At 48.0% G+C, this 19019-nt stretch overlaps 1 protein-coding gene across 1 annotated transcript in view; it reads right to left on the reverse strand.

The window, feature by feature from the left end:
* Positions 1 to 707: 707 nt before the first annotated feature.
* The window catches only part of LOC139806142 (S-adenosyl-L-methionine-dependent tRNA 4-demethylwyosine synthase TYW1-like), a 104328-nt gene continuing 86016 nt past the window's right edge, over positions 708 to 19019 (reverse strand). The window contains exons 15-16 of the mRNA XM_071765357.1: positions 17141 to 17308; positions 708 to 1124 (exon numbers count right to left, since the gene is read on the reverse strand). Of these exons, the coding sequence (XP_071621458.1) occupies positions 903 to 1124; positions 17141 to 17308 (390 nt within the window). The 3' untranslated portion in view covers positions 708 to 902. The remainder of the gene's footprint in view (positions 1125 to 17140; positions 17309 to 19019) is intronic.

Below are 19019 nucleotides of genomic sequence, written 5' to 3' on the forward strand. Positions count from 1 at the left end.
TGGGAGCTGCTGAGGGCAGGGGGACAGAAGGTGTGTCCAGGGGGGGCAAGTGTCTGCACCATGGTCCCCATCCCCCTTCCTCCACCCAGGCCCATGGCTGTGGAAAGGGGGGATTTGCAGAGGGCAGGTGGCCCTATCCAATGGCCTGGTGTCACTGAAGAGATGGCCACCAAAGCATGGCAGGGCTGTGCTGGGTGTCTGTGTCGTGTGGCACTAACACTGTCCCCCTCTGTGCTGTCCCCAGAGGAGCTGCATCTGCCAGCAGCCAGTGCCAGTGGCCCTGTCACCAATGCCACACCAGGAGCTGCTCTGGCTCCCATTGTTCCCCCTGCCCTACGGGAGCACCTCCCAATATTTTTTGGAATACAGATGAGTGCAGAGCCACCCCACATGGCCAGGTGTGGGGCTGGGACTGAGCTCTGTCCCCTGCACCCCACGGGTCCTGCAGGAAGCACCCACTCAGTGCAACAGCAGCACCAGAGCCCCCAGGATGTCTGCTCCCCAGGGGTATCTGAGCAGCTGTGCTGGGACACCCTGGTGTGTCCCACCTGTGCCATGTCCCACCACGGCTGCACCCGGGTCAGCAGCCTCTGATCCCCCCCTGTCTTCACCCCATCAGCAGGCTCTGGGGTGCTGGGATGGGACCCCCACCCCCTGCCAGTGACCCCCAACTGCTGGCATGTGCCACAAGTGAGATAAAAGATGGAGAATTTTAAAGTATTTTTTATCAAAAAAAAAAATCATAAAATCAGGAGGGAAGGGTTAAATAAAGGCTTTACCCTTCTCTTTGATATCAAATGTCCCAGAAATCCTGGTGAAAAGATTCATACTTGGTGTCAGCCTGGAAATGGAGATCAAAATCTCAACAGCCAGCCAGGAGTTGGCCGGGCCCCAACCTAACCTCAGCACCCAGAAATGTCTCTCACTTTGTTCTTCCGCTGGTATCTAATTTCCAAGGGATCAAATCCCCTTTCCCTGGACCCAAAGAGTGCCCAGGGAGGAGTCCTGGCTGTGTAATCCAGTGCTGTGAAGGTCTTGGAGCCACCACTCCCCTCCTGCTCTCTCACCAGCTCCTGGAAGCGGTCGTAGTTGATCCAGGTGAACCACTCCCCATCCCTCTTGAACTGGAAGGAAAAGGAACATAATCCTGAGACAGGGAGCAGTGGGGAGGAGGAAACATCACAAAAACAAGCCAGGTGCATATACAAGGGGTTACCCAAGCTGTAGTCTTCTTTAATTTTCTGGCCACATTGAGGTCCAGGGGAAAAGCAGCCAGAAGCCCCAAAAGCATAACTGCTTCAATACAGAAAAAACCCAACCCAAACCAAAAGAAATTCAAGTGGATAAATACCCAGAATTTACTGTTCTGCACTATATTTCACCCATGAGGTTTGAGAAGACACGCGGATGCAGAGTGGCCATGTTACAGCTTCAGTCATTCAGTGCTGTCTGCCAAGTGATCTTGGCAGCTTGACTGTCGGGTGCTTTGCTGGACCCTGCCAAGCACCTGACTCTGCCACCACTTCAGCCCCACACTGGCAGGAGCAGCAGAGGATGGGTTGGGTTTCAGACCATCCACAGTCCCACCTCCCCTGCCATGGTCAGGGACCCCTCCCCCAGCCCAGGGTGCTCCAAGCCCCATCCAACCTTCAACACTGCCAGGGATGGGGCAGCCACAGCTTCTCTGGGAAACCTGGGACAGGGGCTCAGCACCCTCACACCAAGGAATTTCTTCCAAGTATTTCATCTCAAAGCCCAACCTCCCTGGCATGTCTGCTCTTGTCACATGCCTGAATAGCTGTGGTTTGAGGAACTGAAGGAAACATGTCCATTTGAGAGTGATACCCAGGTACCCCTGGATGAAGGGATCTTTCCAAGGTCAACTAAACCCATTGGGGCACACACAAACCCCAGCCTGGCAAAATTATAGCAGAGCAATAGCAGAGCCATATCCTGTGGTGACAGTTTGGGCAATTCTTGAACGGGGAAAAGGGTTTTGTTTGGGAACAGGGGAAGATAAAAAGGTTTAATGACATGAATCTTCTTTCTGTGTGAGAATTTTAAGAATTACTTATTTTGACAAGATGAAGCTGCATTTGTCTACCAGACCAGCTCTGTTAATTTAGCAACAGCCTTGACTGAATCCTCAATTAGGATTTATCTGAGCTAAGAGAGCTTATTATGCACTTCACCCAAAAAAAGAAAAAAGAAAAAAAAAAAAAAAAAAGGAAAAATGATTGACTCCCTTCCCTGGTTTTGTTGTTTTGTTTTGTTTTTCCTTTTTTTGGTTTTGTTTTGTTTTTCTCCCAAGAACCTAATGGCTATGCATTTAAAATGGCACTTGACTTTCTGCCCAAGAACTAAAAGCTTTTTTGGTTGGAAAAACTGCTGCCACTTGCAAAATGTTACAGCTAGACATTGCCGGTGCTGATGTGTGCAATGCCAGCCAAGTCCTGCAGGAGCACGGAGCAGGGATGTGAGGCTGCAGAATCACAGCAGTGGGGAACAAAGTTTCCCCAGAAAGAAACTTGATTCTCATTCTTCCTACAGGACGGTGGAAGCCCTGTTTCCCCAAGGTGATGTGTTCTCTCCAGCACACAGGGCCAGAAGTAAAGAAAAAGAGGGCAGCCAAGGTGGGTAAGGGTCTGGAGGACAATTCCTGTGAAAAGAGGCTGAGGGCATTGGGATTGTTTGGTTTGGAGAAGAGGAGGCTGAGGGAGATGTTACTGCTCTCTACAGCTACCTGAAAGGAGGGTATAGGGAGGTGGATACCAAGAGAACAAGGACAAGACAGAAGGAAATTACCTGAAGTGGCACCAGGGGAGGTTTAGAGACTGCATATTCAGAAGAATTTACTAAGAGACAGAGAGCAGTCAGGTGCTGGAACGGGTTGCCCATGGAGGTGGAGTCACCATCCTTGGAGGTATTTAAAAAAATGTGTACATGTGGTACTTCAGGATATGCTCCAGTGGCTTATTTTAACCTGGGAGGATGGTTGGACTCTGTGATCTTAGAGATCTTTTCCAGCTGTGATGATTCTGGGATACCAGAGGAGCCCATGCCCTCAAACAAGATCCAGGCTCAGGAGACCCAAACTTCCATCCCAATGTGTGGAGGCTCACACCACACTGCACATAAGGCTCCTTCCTCTCTCCAGAACTGATTCAATAATGCTCAGCAAATTCCTGCTGCAATTCAGGGGAAAAAACTCCACCCCCTAGGACGGTGCAAAACCATCAACACATGTGGCACATGGAGAGCTCTTCAGTCTCTGAGCTGCTGAGCTTGGTCCTGTGATGGATCTGGAGCACTCCTGACAGATCACATGGGGCCCAAGAGAGTCTTGAGGCCAACTACAAGGAAACAAATACAGAAAGAACAAAAAAACCACCCAGACTTGAACTCAGCTGAACAGGCAACCTGCTGAAACCTGTTCCCTTGAAAGCCAACAGGATGCCCTCATCTCAGAAGCAAAGTGGGACCCTGCAAGAAGCTGCTGACCTTGAGGTCAAGAGAAGCTCAGCAAGAGCACCAGAACCCCAGGAGATACTGGTACCACCCACACCAGCTGGGAAGAGGGACTGCAGCCACCACCCCTGAGCCAAACACCAGCAGAGGGATCTGCCTCCAGAAGCTAAAAGCTAGAAACTGCAAAAACCAGCATTCTATTGCCTGCAGGAGATGGATGGATAGAACTATTTCTAGCTGAAGCCCCAGCTCAGAGCTTTGCTGCCTAAAGCCAGAGGATGGTGCCAGCTGGTTTCACTGGCAATGGGTGGGGAGACCCCACCATCCCAGGAAGGGCTGGCATCACTGCTGGATATTGCTACACCAGTAGTACACTGTCACAGCTCAGCTGAGGGCAGAAATTGAGTGTGACATGGGGACACAATCAGATGGTTTCTGTCTTTTCAGAAGCAAGCTGCTGCTCCCCAGGCTCCTGTCATGCTGTGCCAATCCACCACATGGAGTCAGTGACCTTTGGTGAGCCCAGTAGAGGGAGGACGTAAAATCTTTTTTTCCAACACCATCTCCCAACACCAGTCTCCACAAGTCCCCATCCCCCAGAGCTGCGCAGCAAAGCTTTGAGGAGGTGTGCCCAGTGGAGAAGGGCAGAGCTGGCCCAAAGGCAGCAATGCCCAAGGTCTGACAGCAACCTGGGATGCTGAGAGGTGACCTGGGAAAGGACCTCTGCCCCCTTCTCCCCCATCACTCCCTCACCTCAGCATTAAGTAAGTACTACATATGCTTCCCTGGGGACTAAACTACTCTCCTCCAGGATAAAACCCTCCAGGGTTGAATACAGCACATGTGGAGCACAAGGAGCAACTGAGGGAGCTGGGTTGTTCAGCCTGGAGAAAAGGAGGCTGAGGGAGACCTTGGGCTCTCTACAACTCCCTGAAAGGAGTCTGTAAAGAGATGGGAAAGGATCTGTTCACTGAGGTTACAAGTGACAGGACAAGAGGTAATGGCCTTGGTGCCCCAGGGGAGGGTTAGGTTGGGTGGTAGGGAGACTTTCTTCATCAAAAGAGTTATCAGGAACTGGCTGCCCAGGGCAATGGTGGAGTCTCCATCCCTGGAGGGACTGAAGGGTCATACAGACTTAGTAGTTGGGGGTCTGGCGTAGTGGTGGTCCTGGCAGTGTTAAGTTAGAGGTTGGACTTGATGATCCTGAAGCATCCAAGCACAGCATTTCTGTGATTCTGTGAACCCTGGCTGGGTCACCAAGTGATATGGAACAATTTTATGTTGACTCCCCAGGCAGATGCTGCTCATGGCAGGATGGAGATCCTGTAGCTGGGTGCCACCTGAGTAAGGTGACAAAGCCCAGAACAGCCAAATTCCCACCAGAACAACCAAACAAAAGCTGCCTGGGATTCATTACAAAAGCACCTTAAATAATAATCAATATTTCTAGTGCTGCAATAGGACAGCTATAAAACATGAAGACAAGGAAGCAATCCTTAATGTGAGCCATGGAAAAGCAATTACTTCTGCTGAGGAATAAAAACCAGACAAACACGGGGTGGAGGAAGAACAGCTTCAATCACCCACAAGATTTACAGGTTGGATTTTAACAATTTTGTGATTATTCCATAGATAACAAGAGATTTAAGATTCAAACAGTTTCACAGCAGCAACATAAGAGACTAACACTAACCATCAGGGTTATTTCAGCCTAATGCAGTCAGGTTTTTTATTGAATTTTTCACCACCTGGTTAAGTCTTTTACGGTGATGAATATCCTGACAAAGGACAAATGGCTGAAATCTTTCCCTTATTTTTTTTATGCCAGCATCATAAAACAAAACAAAGCAAAAAGTTAATAAAGCTCCTTCAGCTGGCTCTGAAGCCAGGCTGTGTTGTCTGGAAAGGCAAATTCCCTCTCCCTGAGGGCTTTGCTGAAGCAGCACCTGGGAGGCAGCACACGTTTTCCTTGGCCTTGTGCAATTTGCCCCACTGAAAAGTGTCCCTGCCCATGAAGGAGGGATGGATCTTGGTGATCTTTCAGGTCCCTTCCAACACAAACCTGTCAAGGGTTGCATGATTCCCTTCAGAGCTGATGCTCCCAGGATCCCCAGACTTTGGTCACACCAGTGATGGGTCCCTACAGCCCTGCCCAGCAATGCAAACCCCACCAGCTCCCTGCAGAGCCTGCAGCCAGGGCAATGAGCACTGCCCCAAGCAGGGATTAATTCTGAGAAAAAAAAAAGGTAAAGGAAATTAAGAGAAAACTCGTCATGGCCCTCGAGCCCTGATGAGCAGATCTAGGCATGATGCTGGGGACAGCAAGGGGACACCTCTGCAAGGGATGGCATGACTGGACTCAAAGGTCAGCACTGCCCTTCTGGGGCTGTGTTGTCCATGGCCACTGCCTCAAGCCATCTACAGCAAAATGAATATACAGACAGCAAAGACAAGCAGGACCCAGGAATAAAATAGAGAGCCAAGTTATCTGGGAGCATCAACAGAGCATGGCTAACACCTCCCTTTTCTCTCATAACTCATAGGAGTGGAGTTGAACAGGAAATTTCTTTAAATTATCTTTTGCAGTAAGTTCACAGCTGCTCTGACTGCAGAGAGAGAAGCTTCTTGCTCCAGAAGCCCATCAGCATTCATGAAGAAGCAGAGCCACAGCACAGATTTCTTACCAACCTATTTGCATCAGCTCTCTGGGGGCAGGGGAGGGGTGTAAAAATATACACAGCTATTGAGGACAATATAGTAGTTACAATTAACACCATTCTCCAGACACGCATAACTGCTGAGAAATAAACCCAGGGTTTGTACAAAGGGGTAAAATACAGAAGAGAGACAGAGCTGGTGACACAGGGAACACTGCCACTAAAAACTGGAAGCCAGCCCAAAATCAATTAGTTTGTCCTAATGTGGATAACATTAAGATTTTTCTCAGATAAACATACACTGAAAAGAGGCTCCTCTTCATCCATTCACTCTGGTCTTTCTTTACCAAAAAAAAAAAAAAAAAAAAACACAAATTCAGGAAAGGACTAAAGATACAGGCTACAGGAAAGAGTAAGGTAGAAGGACTAAAGATACAGGCTACAGGAAAGAGTAAGGTAGAGCACTGGGGCAAAGCCCACTGGGGCTCCTTGCAGAACACATCCTGGCAGAGCAAACCATGGGTGGGAAGGACAGAGTCATCCCTGATGGGGAGAGGATCCATGGAAACCTTTCTGGAGCTGTATCCCTGAGGAGCAGAGAGGGGACTGGGAGGTGAAAGCAGAGCTTTGGGTCATACAGCTGCTACTCCTGAATTACTCGAGGACGTGAAGATGGAGTTGTCCAACAAATGGATCCTTCCCCAGGCAGACACAGAGGGGTTTGTGGTTAAACACAGCAGTTTTAGGTGTAGTTTTAAAGACCATGCAGACAAAAAAAATCCCTCAGTGGTAAGCAGGGTCTGAAGTGAGTGCTCCAGCTGCAGGAGGCACAGAGCCCCACTGCCCCTCTGATGCCTTTTTAACTACAAGTGCCAGCATCTGAAACTTGGCTGGGCCAAATGTTTCAGTCAACACTTACTCAGGTTCACACAAAAGCATCAGACATTAAAGGAGCATTTTGCAGAATCTCAGCAACTCAGCTTTTATAAGGCCAGCAGCTCCAGTGCTTCCCATTCCATACTTTTATATCCCTGAAAACAAATTAATTTATATCTGAAAAACAAGTTAAACCCAACTGCCAGCTGTGTTCTTAGACATTCAGAAATGATTAAGGCTTCTCCTTGCCTGGGGGTTTAAATCCCAGCCAAGCAACACAGGCTGACAGCTCAAAGGGGCTCTGGGGTGCCCCACTCCCCATCTCTCCAAGGCAGGGCTGGATCCAGCTCCATCCCCACAGCCACTTCCCAGCTGCTCCCACCCACAAACCAAGCCCCAGGAACCACCAGCCATGCCCCTGGCCTTGGCCACCCAGGGCTAAAAGATGCATTCTGTGGGTTTTGCTTTCCAAAAACATTGCAGGTGGGGTTGCTTTCCAAAAACAAAATTAAAAGAAAAGAAAAATATAATATAATAAGAACCACATCCAGAGTCTGCAAATACAACAGTTCCTGCACTGCCTCAGCACTTAAAAAAACAAGAAGATTTTTAAAAAATCAACCCTACTATACTCCAGTTATATTCTTTCCTGTGAAGGAAACTTATCTTCAAATTCTCTTTGGAGAAGCAGTCAGAATATCCTCAGGCTGCTTTTCAGTGCCTTTCCTTAAAATACTTTCTTTGCTGAGCCTCAATATATTCTTTGGGTATTAAGGAGAAACAGAATTGTTCTGGAGAGACAGTGTGGCTTTGCACACAGGGTTCTATCAGATGTATTTATTTATAATTCCATGCTTACAGATCTGTGGGTCCTGAAACTCCAGAAATTTGTTTTCCTGTATCTGGCCAAGCTCCTGCCAGCTGCAGCCTGCAGCCCTTGGGTTGGCTGAGCTCACAGGACCACTGAAGATCACTGGTCCCACACAGGCCCACTACAGGGCTTCTACTGGAGTATTTTGGGGAAAAAAAATCTGTAGTAGAAACATTCCTCTCCTTTGAGCCTTTGGCAGCAGTTGGAACAACTCAGCAGCCCCCAAACACCTCAAGCTCCATCCTCCTGCAGTGATAGGTGTGGATATTCACTTCTGCCTGTGTCCATGAAGGAATACAGAAATAAAACCTTCTGGCTAATTTAATTTTAACTGTGGCAGGGCAGGAGTTAGCACCCATCACTCCTTTTGTTTTCCCTTCTTTCTCTTTGTCACGAAAGAGACCCAGGGAGGCTTAGAGACCCAGGTGTGCTGCAGCATTATCTGTCACAGAATCACAGAACTGGTCTCTTGGAAAAGACCTTTAGGATCAGCAAGTCCAACCATTAACCCAGCCCTCCTGAGACCACTGTTAAACCATGTCCCTAAGCACAACATCTCTAAACACAGCTTCTGAACACCTTTAGGTGATTCCTCCACTTCTCTGAGCACCTTCTTCCAGTGATTAATAACCCTTTCAGGGAAGTTTCCTAATATCCCATCTAAACTCCCCCTGGCACAACTTGAGGCCATTTCCTCTTGTTCTGTCATTTGTTACTTGTCAGAAGAGACCAACCCCCAGTAGGATACAACCTCCTTCCAAGGAGTTGTAGAGGGTGATAAGGTCTCCCCCTCAGTCTCCTTTTCTCCAGACTCAAAAAACCCCCAGTTCCCTCAGACACCCCTCATGAGAATTGTTCTCCAGACCCTTCCCCAGCTTGGTTGCCCTTCTCACTCCTAAAGAAACAGCCCCAAGCTTGCAGAGAGTGGCTTTGTGAGCCACAGCCAGATGTTCAGCAGGGTAACCCACACATCTGGATTTCCTCCATGGACAGACAGAAGGCTCCATGAACTCTCTGGGCTCCCACAGCCTGCAGGGATTTGACTCCAACACCAGCCTAGGACAGGGAGGTTCCCCCTGCTCTCACCACAGCTGACTCCCAGTCTTTACCTTTATGAATTCTGAAAATTAAAATCACATCTTCCCACTCCACTTCCCAACATTTCTTGACTTAGAAACATTCCTGACCACTGGTACCTGACATGGGACATGTCTGAGGATGATGCCACATCTAGTGCATCCCTTGGGAATCAGTTACCACTCCAGACCTGGATGCAGCAGCCTCCAGCTACTGGTTTGCTATTGCTGCTCTCCACCATCAGCCACTTCCCTGGGCATGACAACAAAAAGGCAGCTGGAAAAATTATGGTGATGGCTGCAGTCCTGAGTTCCTTAATTTCAATTTGAAGACAGCCCATCATGGCAATAAACAAAACAGCTTCTGCACTTTCACAAAGGGCTATTATTAAATAGATCATCTATAATGGTAGTGCACAGCACTTACATTATGCAACTGCAGTGACTGTTTTTGCCACCTGCCACTATGAAGGCTCTCCAAGCCAAACAAATAATTCATTAAATTATTACATGCAGTTTCTCACCTAATTAAGGCTCACAATTATTTAAGGCTCCCTTTGTTTGACAGTGGAAGTGACTGAAGTGGAGTCAGTCAGGAAAACAAGACATATTGCAGACAGTCTTAACAGAGTGGTGTTGCTTGTTAAAAACCTAAAACTTCTTTCTAATCACCAGCTGTAACCTCAGGCTTTAGGGGAAAGAAATTAAGACTAAGCTAGTTATTAAGTTACAAATATGTGCAATAAGTGTAATCATCTATCCAACAGAACATCAGGCATGCAGGGGCCAGACACACTACATCCAGTGCTTGAAGGGGGCTACAAAGATGGAGACTCCTGATTTACAAGGAATCCCATGAATAAGACAAAGGGCAATGGGCACAAGGTGCTCCTGGGGAGATTCTGATGGGACACAAGAGGAAAAGTTTTCCCCAGGAGGACAGTCAGACCTTGGAATGGTCTCCCAGGGGAAGGGGTAGATTCCCCCACTTTGGAAAGTTTTAAGTCTCAGCTTGAGATGGTGCTGAGACATCTCAGATAAACAATAATACAGAAGGGTTGGAGCAGATAATCCATGAGGTCCCTTCCAACCTGACATTCTGTGATGCTCTGATCCAATGTCTGTGGAGCTAAATGAAAATAAGTTCAGTAACCACAAGCCCTGGGAACAACAGAGCTTCAAAGCCCTCAGCAGCTCCTCGGGCAGGAGCTGTGAGCACTTCACTGGACTGAAAATTCCCACCAGCTTTTGATGGAAACTAAAAGTAGCCTTGTAGGTACACACTTAGTGACTCAAATATGTGCTTATTAGCTATCAGACACAAAGGAGATGAAACACTTTCCAAAACACCTTCCAGCACCTGGAAATGGGATTCACTGCTGCATTTTTCAAGAGAACAAAGCAAAAAGGTGACACCAAACCAAGGCTGACTCTTGCCAGTGCTGCCTGGCCCTGGTGCCCATGGGTCCCCTCATCTGCCACTCGTTTGCTTCTCTACATTATATCTAATCTTGGGAGAGTTATTCTAAAGAAAAGATTCATTATTGCAGATTTTTTTTTCTTTTAATCCTTACCTGCTGTAGAGCAGAACAGCTCATCTGCCAATTAAGCCAGGGCTACATCCAGACAGTTTTAATTCTGATGGATGAAAAAGGGATTACTTTAGCCTAACTGGGATCTTCTTTTAATAACTAAAAGATCAAGCTCAGCAGAGCCATCTTCCTATTTGGAAGGAGACAAAGGAAATAAAAAATCTTCAGGAAACTTATTTTGCACTCTCTCAAGCACTCTGGCTGTTCTTTGGCTCCCGAGACACCTTGTCCTCCCTGGGGAGCAGCCCCCCTCCCCTGGGGCTGCAGCAGGCACAGGGATTTGCACCTCTTTGGTGATTTTCTCAGGGGAAGCAGCAACCCAAGTTGGTTTTTTCCCCTTGCACTGTCAGAGGTTTGGTAACAACAGGTGAGCAGGCAGAGGACATGATGGGGGCTCTGGGTGGCAAGGACAGCTGTGTGACACTCCCCAAATGTTGTGGAAGGCAGGAAGGAAATAAAATATGATGGACTATTTTTCTCTAATATCACCCCTGTTAGTTGATCTGCAGCTGGTAGTTAAGTGCTTCCTTTTCCTCCCTAAATATAGATGAAATGCTCAGCATGGAACAACTTCAATGCCTTTCACCCAACCTCTTGAGCCTTCTGCAAGCACAGCCAGAGTGCACATGAAGCCTTCGCATCCCACCCAGCCCCACAGGACACAGAATCACAGAATGGGTTAGGTCAGAAGGGAGCTCAGAGCTCATCCCCTCCATCCCCCTGCCATGCCCAGGGGCACCCCTCACCCAGCCCAGGATGCTCAGAGCCTCCTCCAACCTGGCCCTGAACACCTCCAGGGAGGGGGCAGCCACAGCTTCTCAGGACAATCTGTTCCAGAGTCTCACCACCCTGGTACTAAAGTTCTGCTTTTTAATACCCAGTCTAAACCTCTTCTCCTTCAGTTTAAAACCATTTCCCCCTGTCCTCTTGCTGGACACTCCAAAGTCCCTCTCCGGCCCTCCTGCACGTTCCCACCTCTAAGGTCCCCCTCCCCCAGAGCCTTCTCCTCTCCAGGCTGAACAATCCCAGCTCCTCAGCCTCTCCTCTCACAGCAGAGGGGCTGCAGCCCCAGGATCATCTTTGTGGCCTCCTCTGGACTCTTTCCAACAGATCTGGGTCCTTCCCATGGTGGGGACACCAGAACTGAAGCAGTATCCAAGGTGGGCTCTCAGGCTGGCCACACTCCTCCTGCTGCATCCCAGGCTGGGCTTTGGGCTCTTTGGGCTGCATGAGCCCAGTGCTGGCTCCTGCTGAGCTCCTCATCCATCACCACCCCCAGGGATTCTCCTCAGGGCACCCCCCAACCCACTCTGTACACACATGGGCAGTGCTTGAAAATGCAATGTGGAGGAAATGGCTGATTCCCTTTTTGCTGGGAAGATCTTTGGTTGCTGGAGTGGTGAGCACTCTTGGCCAGGCTCCTCTCTTCTCCCCAACTCATTTCAGTTCAAACTACCCATGACAGCTGTCGTGGGCACCCTTAGTGCTGCATTTTGGTTATGGGAAATTAAATTATGGGGACCTTCCTCAATGCACCTGTCTTGGGTCCTTGTGGATCCCAGACTGGAGATTGCAGCTCTAATGCAGACAAGATCCACCTGGGAATTAACCTAAGTGAGGAGACAGGGGAGGGCTGGGGCACAAGACTGCACCCAGGCCATGAGGGGCATCTGGATCCAGGGTATGGAGCTAGGATTTGCTGGGAGAAGGCAGATGTATTCATTAATTAAGGCAAAAAGGATCACAGAATGTCAGGTTGGAAGGAACCTCAAGGCCCATCTGCTCCAACCCTTCTATATTATTGTTTATCTGAGATGTCTCAGCACCATCTCAAGCTGAGACTTAAAACTTTCCAAAGTGGGGGAATCCACCCCTTCCCCTGGGAGACCATTCCAAGGTCTGACTGTCCTCCTGGGGAAAACTTTTCCTCTTGTGTCCCATCAGAATCTCCCCAGGAGCACCTTGTGCCCATTGCCCCTTGTCCATGGGACTCAGTGTAAATCAGGAGTCTCCATCTGCTCTGTAGCCCCCTTTAAGCATTTAAACATGGTCAGAAGGTCTCCCCTCAGCCTTCTCTTCTCAGGGCTGAACAGACAGTTTTCTCATCCTCTCCAGTCCTCTGATCATCCTCATGGCTCTTCTCTGGACCCTCTCCAGCCTCTCCACCTCCTTTTTGTAGAGCAGAAGGCTTGATGACAGCCTCCCCTCTGACCACACCAGCCATTCATTTCCCCCTGTTAACCAAGACCTCCAAGGACACCAAAACGAGATGGGATTTTAAGACTGTTCCCTGTACCACAGATGGCAAATGGACACAGAAATCACCCCCAGCCCCCCAGGGAGATGCAGGGAAGCCCCCAGGGGACTTCCTAAGGGGCAGACCAAGCAGCAGCACACACTGCAAACTGCACTGATGAGAAACTTGTGCAGGGAGAAGGGGGCTGGAAATGAACTCACTGGCAGAAGCCAGGTGGATATTTAAATGAACATAATAGGAGATAATTACCAGGAAAGTGTCTGAACACAATGGAGTAGGCAGTAAACACACACAGAAAGCAGATCCAACAAAGAGAGGCAGAGGGGTTTATTCTAGAAATTACCAAGATGCTGACTTTCATTCAAAAAAAACCTTTTGCTGCAAGGCAGCTGCAGCACATTCCCCTTTCCTGGACACTTCTTATGGTCATCTTGAGAATACATTTCTTGTTACAACTCAGGAAAAGCAGCCACCTAAGGTCTATCTCTGGAAAAGGTCACTTGAATTCACTGTGAGATTATAAAGCTGCTGTTCTCTCAATGTCTCAGTCAATTAGCTCAAAAGCACTGTTATGAATTAGATTTTTTGTACCATGGTGCTTATAGGATTTGCTAGGAAGCAAATATAATTACTGAAGAATTTAGCAACTATTGCTAAAGAGAAGAATCAAAGAGGTCAAAAGAGCCAAAACGTAGAAGGAAGCCCTCAAGAAGAGATGGAAACCAGCAACACAGCAGGGATAGGGATGAGGAAAAGGCAGGGAAGAGGAGCTCTGCCTCCCATGGGAGTCCAGACCAAGCCAAGCTGCACTCAACCCTTCCCTGTCCTTCAGGCTTACAAAGCTGATACCCAGTTGGCCAAAAAAAAAATAGGAATAGCAGTAAGATGTTTTTTTCTGGGCATGGTGAGCCAGGTGCGGGGGTTTTCCATGTTATTTTTTTAGGGCTATGTGAAGGGTAACTGGAAACCAAGCATTTTGCTCTAAGGTTTTGGTGTATGAGACTTTTTAAGCCCTCTTGGGATCCTAAGCTCTCTGAGGTTACGTGGGACACATCACTTCCCAGGAGTCACAGTGTCCTGAAGGCTTTCACAGACATCTCACCTGTAACTGCAGAGACACTCGGACACCAAGACCCCACTTCTGGTCAGCAGGAAGGAGAAAAGGGGGATGTGTTAATGGGAAGATACTTGAAAGTCTAAAGGGGATTTTTAAGACACTTGAAGCATCCCAACCATGCAACACCTCCTCTCTATGGCCTCTTGATTTCCCAAGAAACCCCAGCCATAGAAACTGCAGTTTCCTCTACCTAAAATCCCTTTTTTTGCCTAAATCCCTGACCTTAAGAGACTTTGGAGCCTAACTCCTGAACTATTACTCCTCACATCATCACTGCTCCAGAACTGAAGGAGCAGAGGCTGCATGCAAGCTGCAGGGCTTCTCAGACATTTCCAGGCTCCTGTGCAGTTGGGCATTTCCGTAGTGGTTTTTAAAATTAATACGAGCATTGCCTGAACACCTCGAAACTCAGACCTAGAAGAACACAACAAAATAAATCACACTGCCTAATTATTTTTATTACCCTCTTTCTACAACTCCTTAATTCTTTAAAGATGCCTTTGATTTTGCAGCTACTCACACTGCAGTTTGATTGTTCCCAGAGCACAGGTTTCCTGCAAATAACACACGCTGACAAATTTATTCTCCACTGGAGCCTGAAATTCAGAATTAAACCTAATAGGCATAAATTTATTTTTTATTAGTTATTTTAGTACCAAGACAGATTATTTCCAAATAGACACCCTCTCCTAATGGCTTTGGAAAGCAAAGCAGCTGTTGAATTCCTCCTGGGCTGCTATCAATCTATTCTTAGGCGACAATCTGCTTCCTTTCTTTCCCTGAGCCCTTCACCTTACAACAGAAAAGAATATTTTGTATTCAAGGACTGGCTCAGGAACAGTTGCCAGGGGCAACAGCCAAGACTGAGACTGTAAATAAAGCAAATTTAAGGTGAGTTAAAACAAAAATACTGCCAGGTATTCTGTTTTGCTCTGCTCCTTTCCAGCTGTTCCCATAAAAACTGCAAACTGCAAAAGGGAGCAACAGCTTTGTAACCACACGGAACTTTTCAAGGAGATGCAAAGAATTGTCAAACATGTATTTAAAATACTGCAGATCTTTTTTGCAAGTGGGGATTTTAAGCAGTCCCTGCCTGTGTGCACTGCAAATCACCTGGCCTGTCAAGTCCCCCCTGTGAAGTGAGGGATGGGAAAGTGCTTGTGAGCAGCAAACACATGCAAAGATTATGCAAAGAGCAAAATCATCTCAATTAGCATCCGTAGCTGCTCCATCAGTTGCCTAGCTAGCACATTATTACACATTTTATTAGCTTTCTATTAAGCTTTTCTGCAGCTCAAAAAGCCAAATTGTACCTCATATTTTCCAAATCCTGCATCCTTTAGGAGTAATTAATAGGGGTTTTTTAGCACTTTACTCATACTTCAGATTGTGTTGGTGGTATTTATGGAGGACCTCAAGTTCCAAACAGAACATTTCACAAACAGAGGCTGCAGAGAGAGGTTTGGCCTCCAAAGCACAGCAGCAGTGCCACGGGTCAGAGGGCAGCACCACTCCCTCTGCTCCATCCTTAGGGTGCAGAATCTCTACAACTGTTCTTTCTGCTTCATTTGTCCTGCTAAACAGTTTCTCAGAATCATAGAATTGGTTTGGTGGCAAAAGCCCCTTCAGCTCATCAGGTCCAACCCTTCCCCCATCCCTGCCCAGGCCACCCCCACCCCATGTCCCTCATCCCCACATCTCCAGGGCTCTGAAACCCCTCCAGGGATGATGGGGACTCCAGCCCTGCCCTGGGCAGCCTGGGACAGGCCCTGACAACCCTTTCCAGGGAGAAATTCTTCCCCAGCTCCAACCTAAACCTCCCCTGGCACAACTTGAGTTGTGCCAAAAGTTCCTCTTGTCCCATCCCTTGTTCCTTGGGAGCAGAGCCCGACCCCCCCTGGCTCCAACCTCCTCTCAGGGGGTTGCAGAGAGCCAGAAGGTCTCCCCTCAGCCTCCTCTGCTCCAACACCCCCAGGGCCCTCAGCTGCTCCTGGGCAGACTTGTGCTCCAGACCCTTCCCCAGCTCCATTCCCTTCTCTGGACACACTCCAACCCCTCAATGTCCTTCTGGTTGTGAGGGGCCCAGAACTGAGCCCAGGACTGGAGCTGCAGCCTCAGCAGTGCCCAGCACAGGGGGATGATCCCTGCCCTGCTCCTGCTGCCCACAGCCAGGATGCTGGTGCCTTGATGCCCTTTTTGGGCACATGCTGGCTCACATTCAGCACTGTTGATAAGAAAAGCAGCTGCAGCATTCTCTGTTGATGTGCATGTACTCGTATCTTTTGCCAAAATTATTTCTCCAGAGGAACAAAAAATGTAACCTTAACTCTGGTTGGAAGGAAGGGGAGGTCTGCAGTTCTGGCAGCTATCACAAAAATGCAGAAGAGATAAAACACAAGTCCAGCTTATCCTGGTGGAACTTCTTAGAACCATTGAAAAACACCATGAAAATACAGAAATAAAGCCAGCTCCCCCACCTCAGCAAGATTTGTTCTTGCATTTCTGAAAACACAAATCCCATGTCACAAAACACAGGAGATCCTGCACTGAACCCCTCCTGGAGCCATTCAATGCCTCTTGCCTGGATTTCTGTGAGTTAACACAACTGCAACCTGCAGCATCTTTAGTAATTCTTCCACAGAATCACAGAGTGTTCAGGTTGGAAGAGACCTCCATCATCCCAGTCCAACCTTTGACTAACACCACAGTCAGCTACTAAAACCTGTCCTTAGGGACCAGCTCCAAATGCCTTTTAAATGCCTCCAGGGATGGTGACTCCACCCCTGCCTTGGGCCATCCCAATGCCTGACAGCCCTCCTAGTGAAAAAATATTCCCTAACATCCAGCCTGAACCTCCCCTGGCACAGCTTCCAACTGTTTCCTCTGGTTCACCAAGGAGAAGCAGCTGTTTCCCTCCTTGCTCCCACCTCCCTCAAGGTGGTTAAAGAGAGCCATTAGGTCTCCTCTCAGCCTCCTCTTCTCCAGACCCAACACCTCCAGCTCCTCAGCTCCTCACAGGACTCGGGACTTCCCCAGCTCTCTCTGCAATTTGTGCTACATCTGTTTTTGCTACATCTGCAATTTGTTTCCCACCCCTTGCAAAAAAAACAAAAAAAAAAAAAAAAAAGAAGAAAACATCCAGCTAACTCTAGAGAGAAAAAGTGTTGGACCAAGGTGATTGTGGAGAAAGCAGAGTGCCAGGTGTCACCTGGAGGCACAGCCTCACCTTCTTGTGAGCTATCAGAAGACAGTTGGAGTGTTCATGCTCACACGCGATTTCGTAGTCAGGGATGAGGTTGGCCAAGTCCTGGACAAAGTGTACCACCTCCTGGTGCCACGGGACATTGGCCATGGTGAGGGTGCTGGCTGAGCTTTCACCGCAGTAGGTGACACCCTGCAAAGAAACATGGAAACAGTCACTTGTCACCTTAACCCCTGCCAGGTAGTGCTGGCACAGCAAACCCCGAAAATGGTCTGGTTTGTCCCTCCCTGACACTGTTACCTGGGGAAAGGTAACAAAGGAGGCTGAGAAAACTCAGTTTGTTCAGCCTTGAGAAGAAAAAACTTAGGAGAGACCTTATGACAATGTTTAAATGCTTAAAGGGGGCTAGAAATCAGATGGAGATTCCTGATTTACAAGGAGTCCTGTGGACAAGTTACAAATATGTGCAATAAGTGTAATCATCTATCCAACAGAACATCAGGCATGCAGGGGCCAGACACACTACATCCAGTGCTTGAAGGGGGCTACAAAGATGGAGACTCCTGATTTACAAGGAATCCCATGAATAAGACAAAGGGCAATGGGCACAAGGTGCTCCTGGGGAGATTCTGATGGGACACAAGAGGAAAAGTTTTCCCCAGGAGGACAGTCAGACCTTGGAATGGTCTCCCAGGGGAAGGGGTGGATTCCCCCACTTTGGAAAGTTTTAAGTCTCAGCTTGAGATGGTGCTGAGACATCTCAGATAAACAATAATATAGAAGGGTTGGAGCAGATAATCCATGAGGTCCCTTCCAACCTGACATTCTGTGATGCTATGAAATCTGGAGATGGCGTCAAAAATCAGGTCTCTCAGTGAGACATCAACAAACCCCTGTGTGCCCAGGCCTCCCCAGCAGTAAAACACAGGTTAGACTTTATCCTGGAATGTAGCTTGAAAAGCATTCACATAGAAGCTGCTTGCCCTTCTCTGAGCTACCAAGGGACCTCAAGGTCACCTGGTTTTGACACATGAGATGTCTGGAAGAAAGTTTCATGAACAACCAATGCAACAAGTCAGTGTGACATTTCTGGAGATAAATGTCCCATGTGCCACTTCCCCCTTTCAAAGCCAAGGCTGCCATATCACAGAATCACAGAATTGTCATGGTTGGAAAAGACCTCTAAGATCACCACAGCCAACCACCAACATCCTTCCCTAAATAAAGTAAAATATAATATCTAGATCTATATCACCATGCCCACTGGAGCATGTCCTGAAGTGCCACCAGCCCCTTGTATCCACACAAATCTCACTCAAGCCTCTTGTAAAACCATCCTCCATGGCTGGTCCTGGGCTCTCCCTGCTTCCAGCTCATCAGTTTCATTACAAGAGAATTATTCCCACCTATTTCACCTGCAGACAGTTCCTGTAACTTCTGGAAGCTGAGATGAGAAGACAGTGCCTGCACTCCAGCTCCCATTGTCTGCCTGTCCCCTGGTGTCCACACCATGAGAACCTGACAACCACAACCTGGGGCTCTAGGAATACATACACAGGAGATTTGGTGTAGAAGTCCATTTTAATCACATGATTATTTGGATCTTGACATCTCAAGTTTTTTTCCATCTACTGGAATTTATTTTTGAATAGAAAACTTAAGGTACTCCCAGTTTTCGTGTAAGAAATGGGCATTTGAAAAGTGTGAGGCAGCCAGGGACAGATGGGCTGAGCAGAGCCCCACAGGGGGGGCAGCGGTACCCAGACTGAGCAATGGCAGAGACACTGGGAGAGAGATGGAGATGCCAATGCTGGCAGGACAACAGCAGCTTGAGCCCAGAGAAAAAGCAGATAATTTTTTTTTAACCTTTCCTTCCACAGAAAAGGGGGAGGGGGAAATATCT

The sequence above is a fragment of the Heliangelus exortis genome, chromosome 21, assembly GCF_036169615.1.
Source record: "Heliangelus exortis chromosome 21, bHelExo1.hap1, whole genome shotgun sequence".
Classification (NCBI taxonomy): Eukaryota; Metazoa; Chordata; class Aves; order Apodiformes; family Trochilidae; genus Heliangelus; species Heliangelus exortis.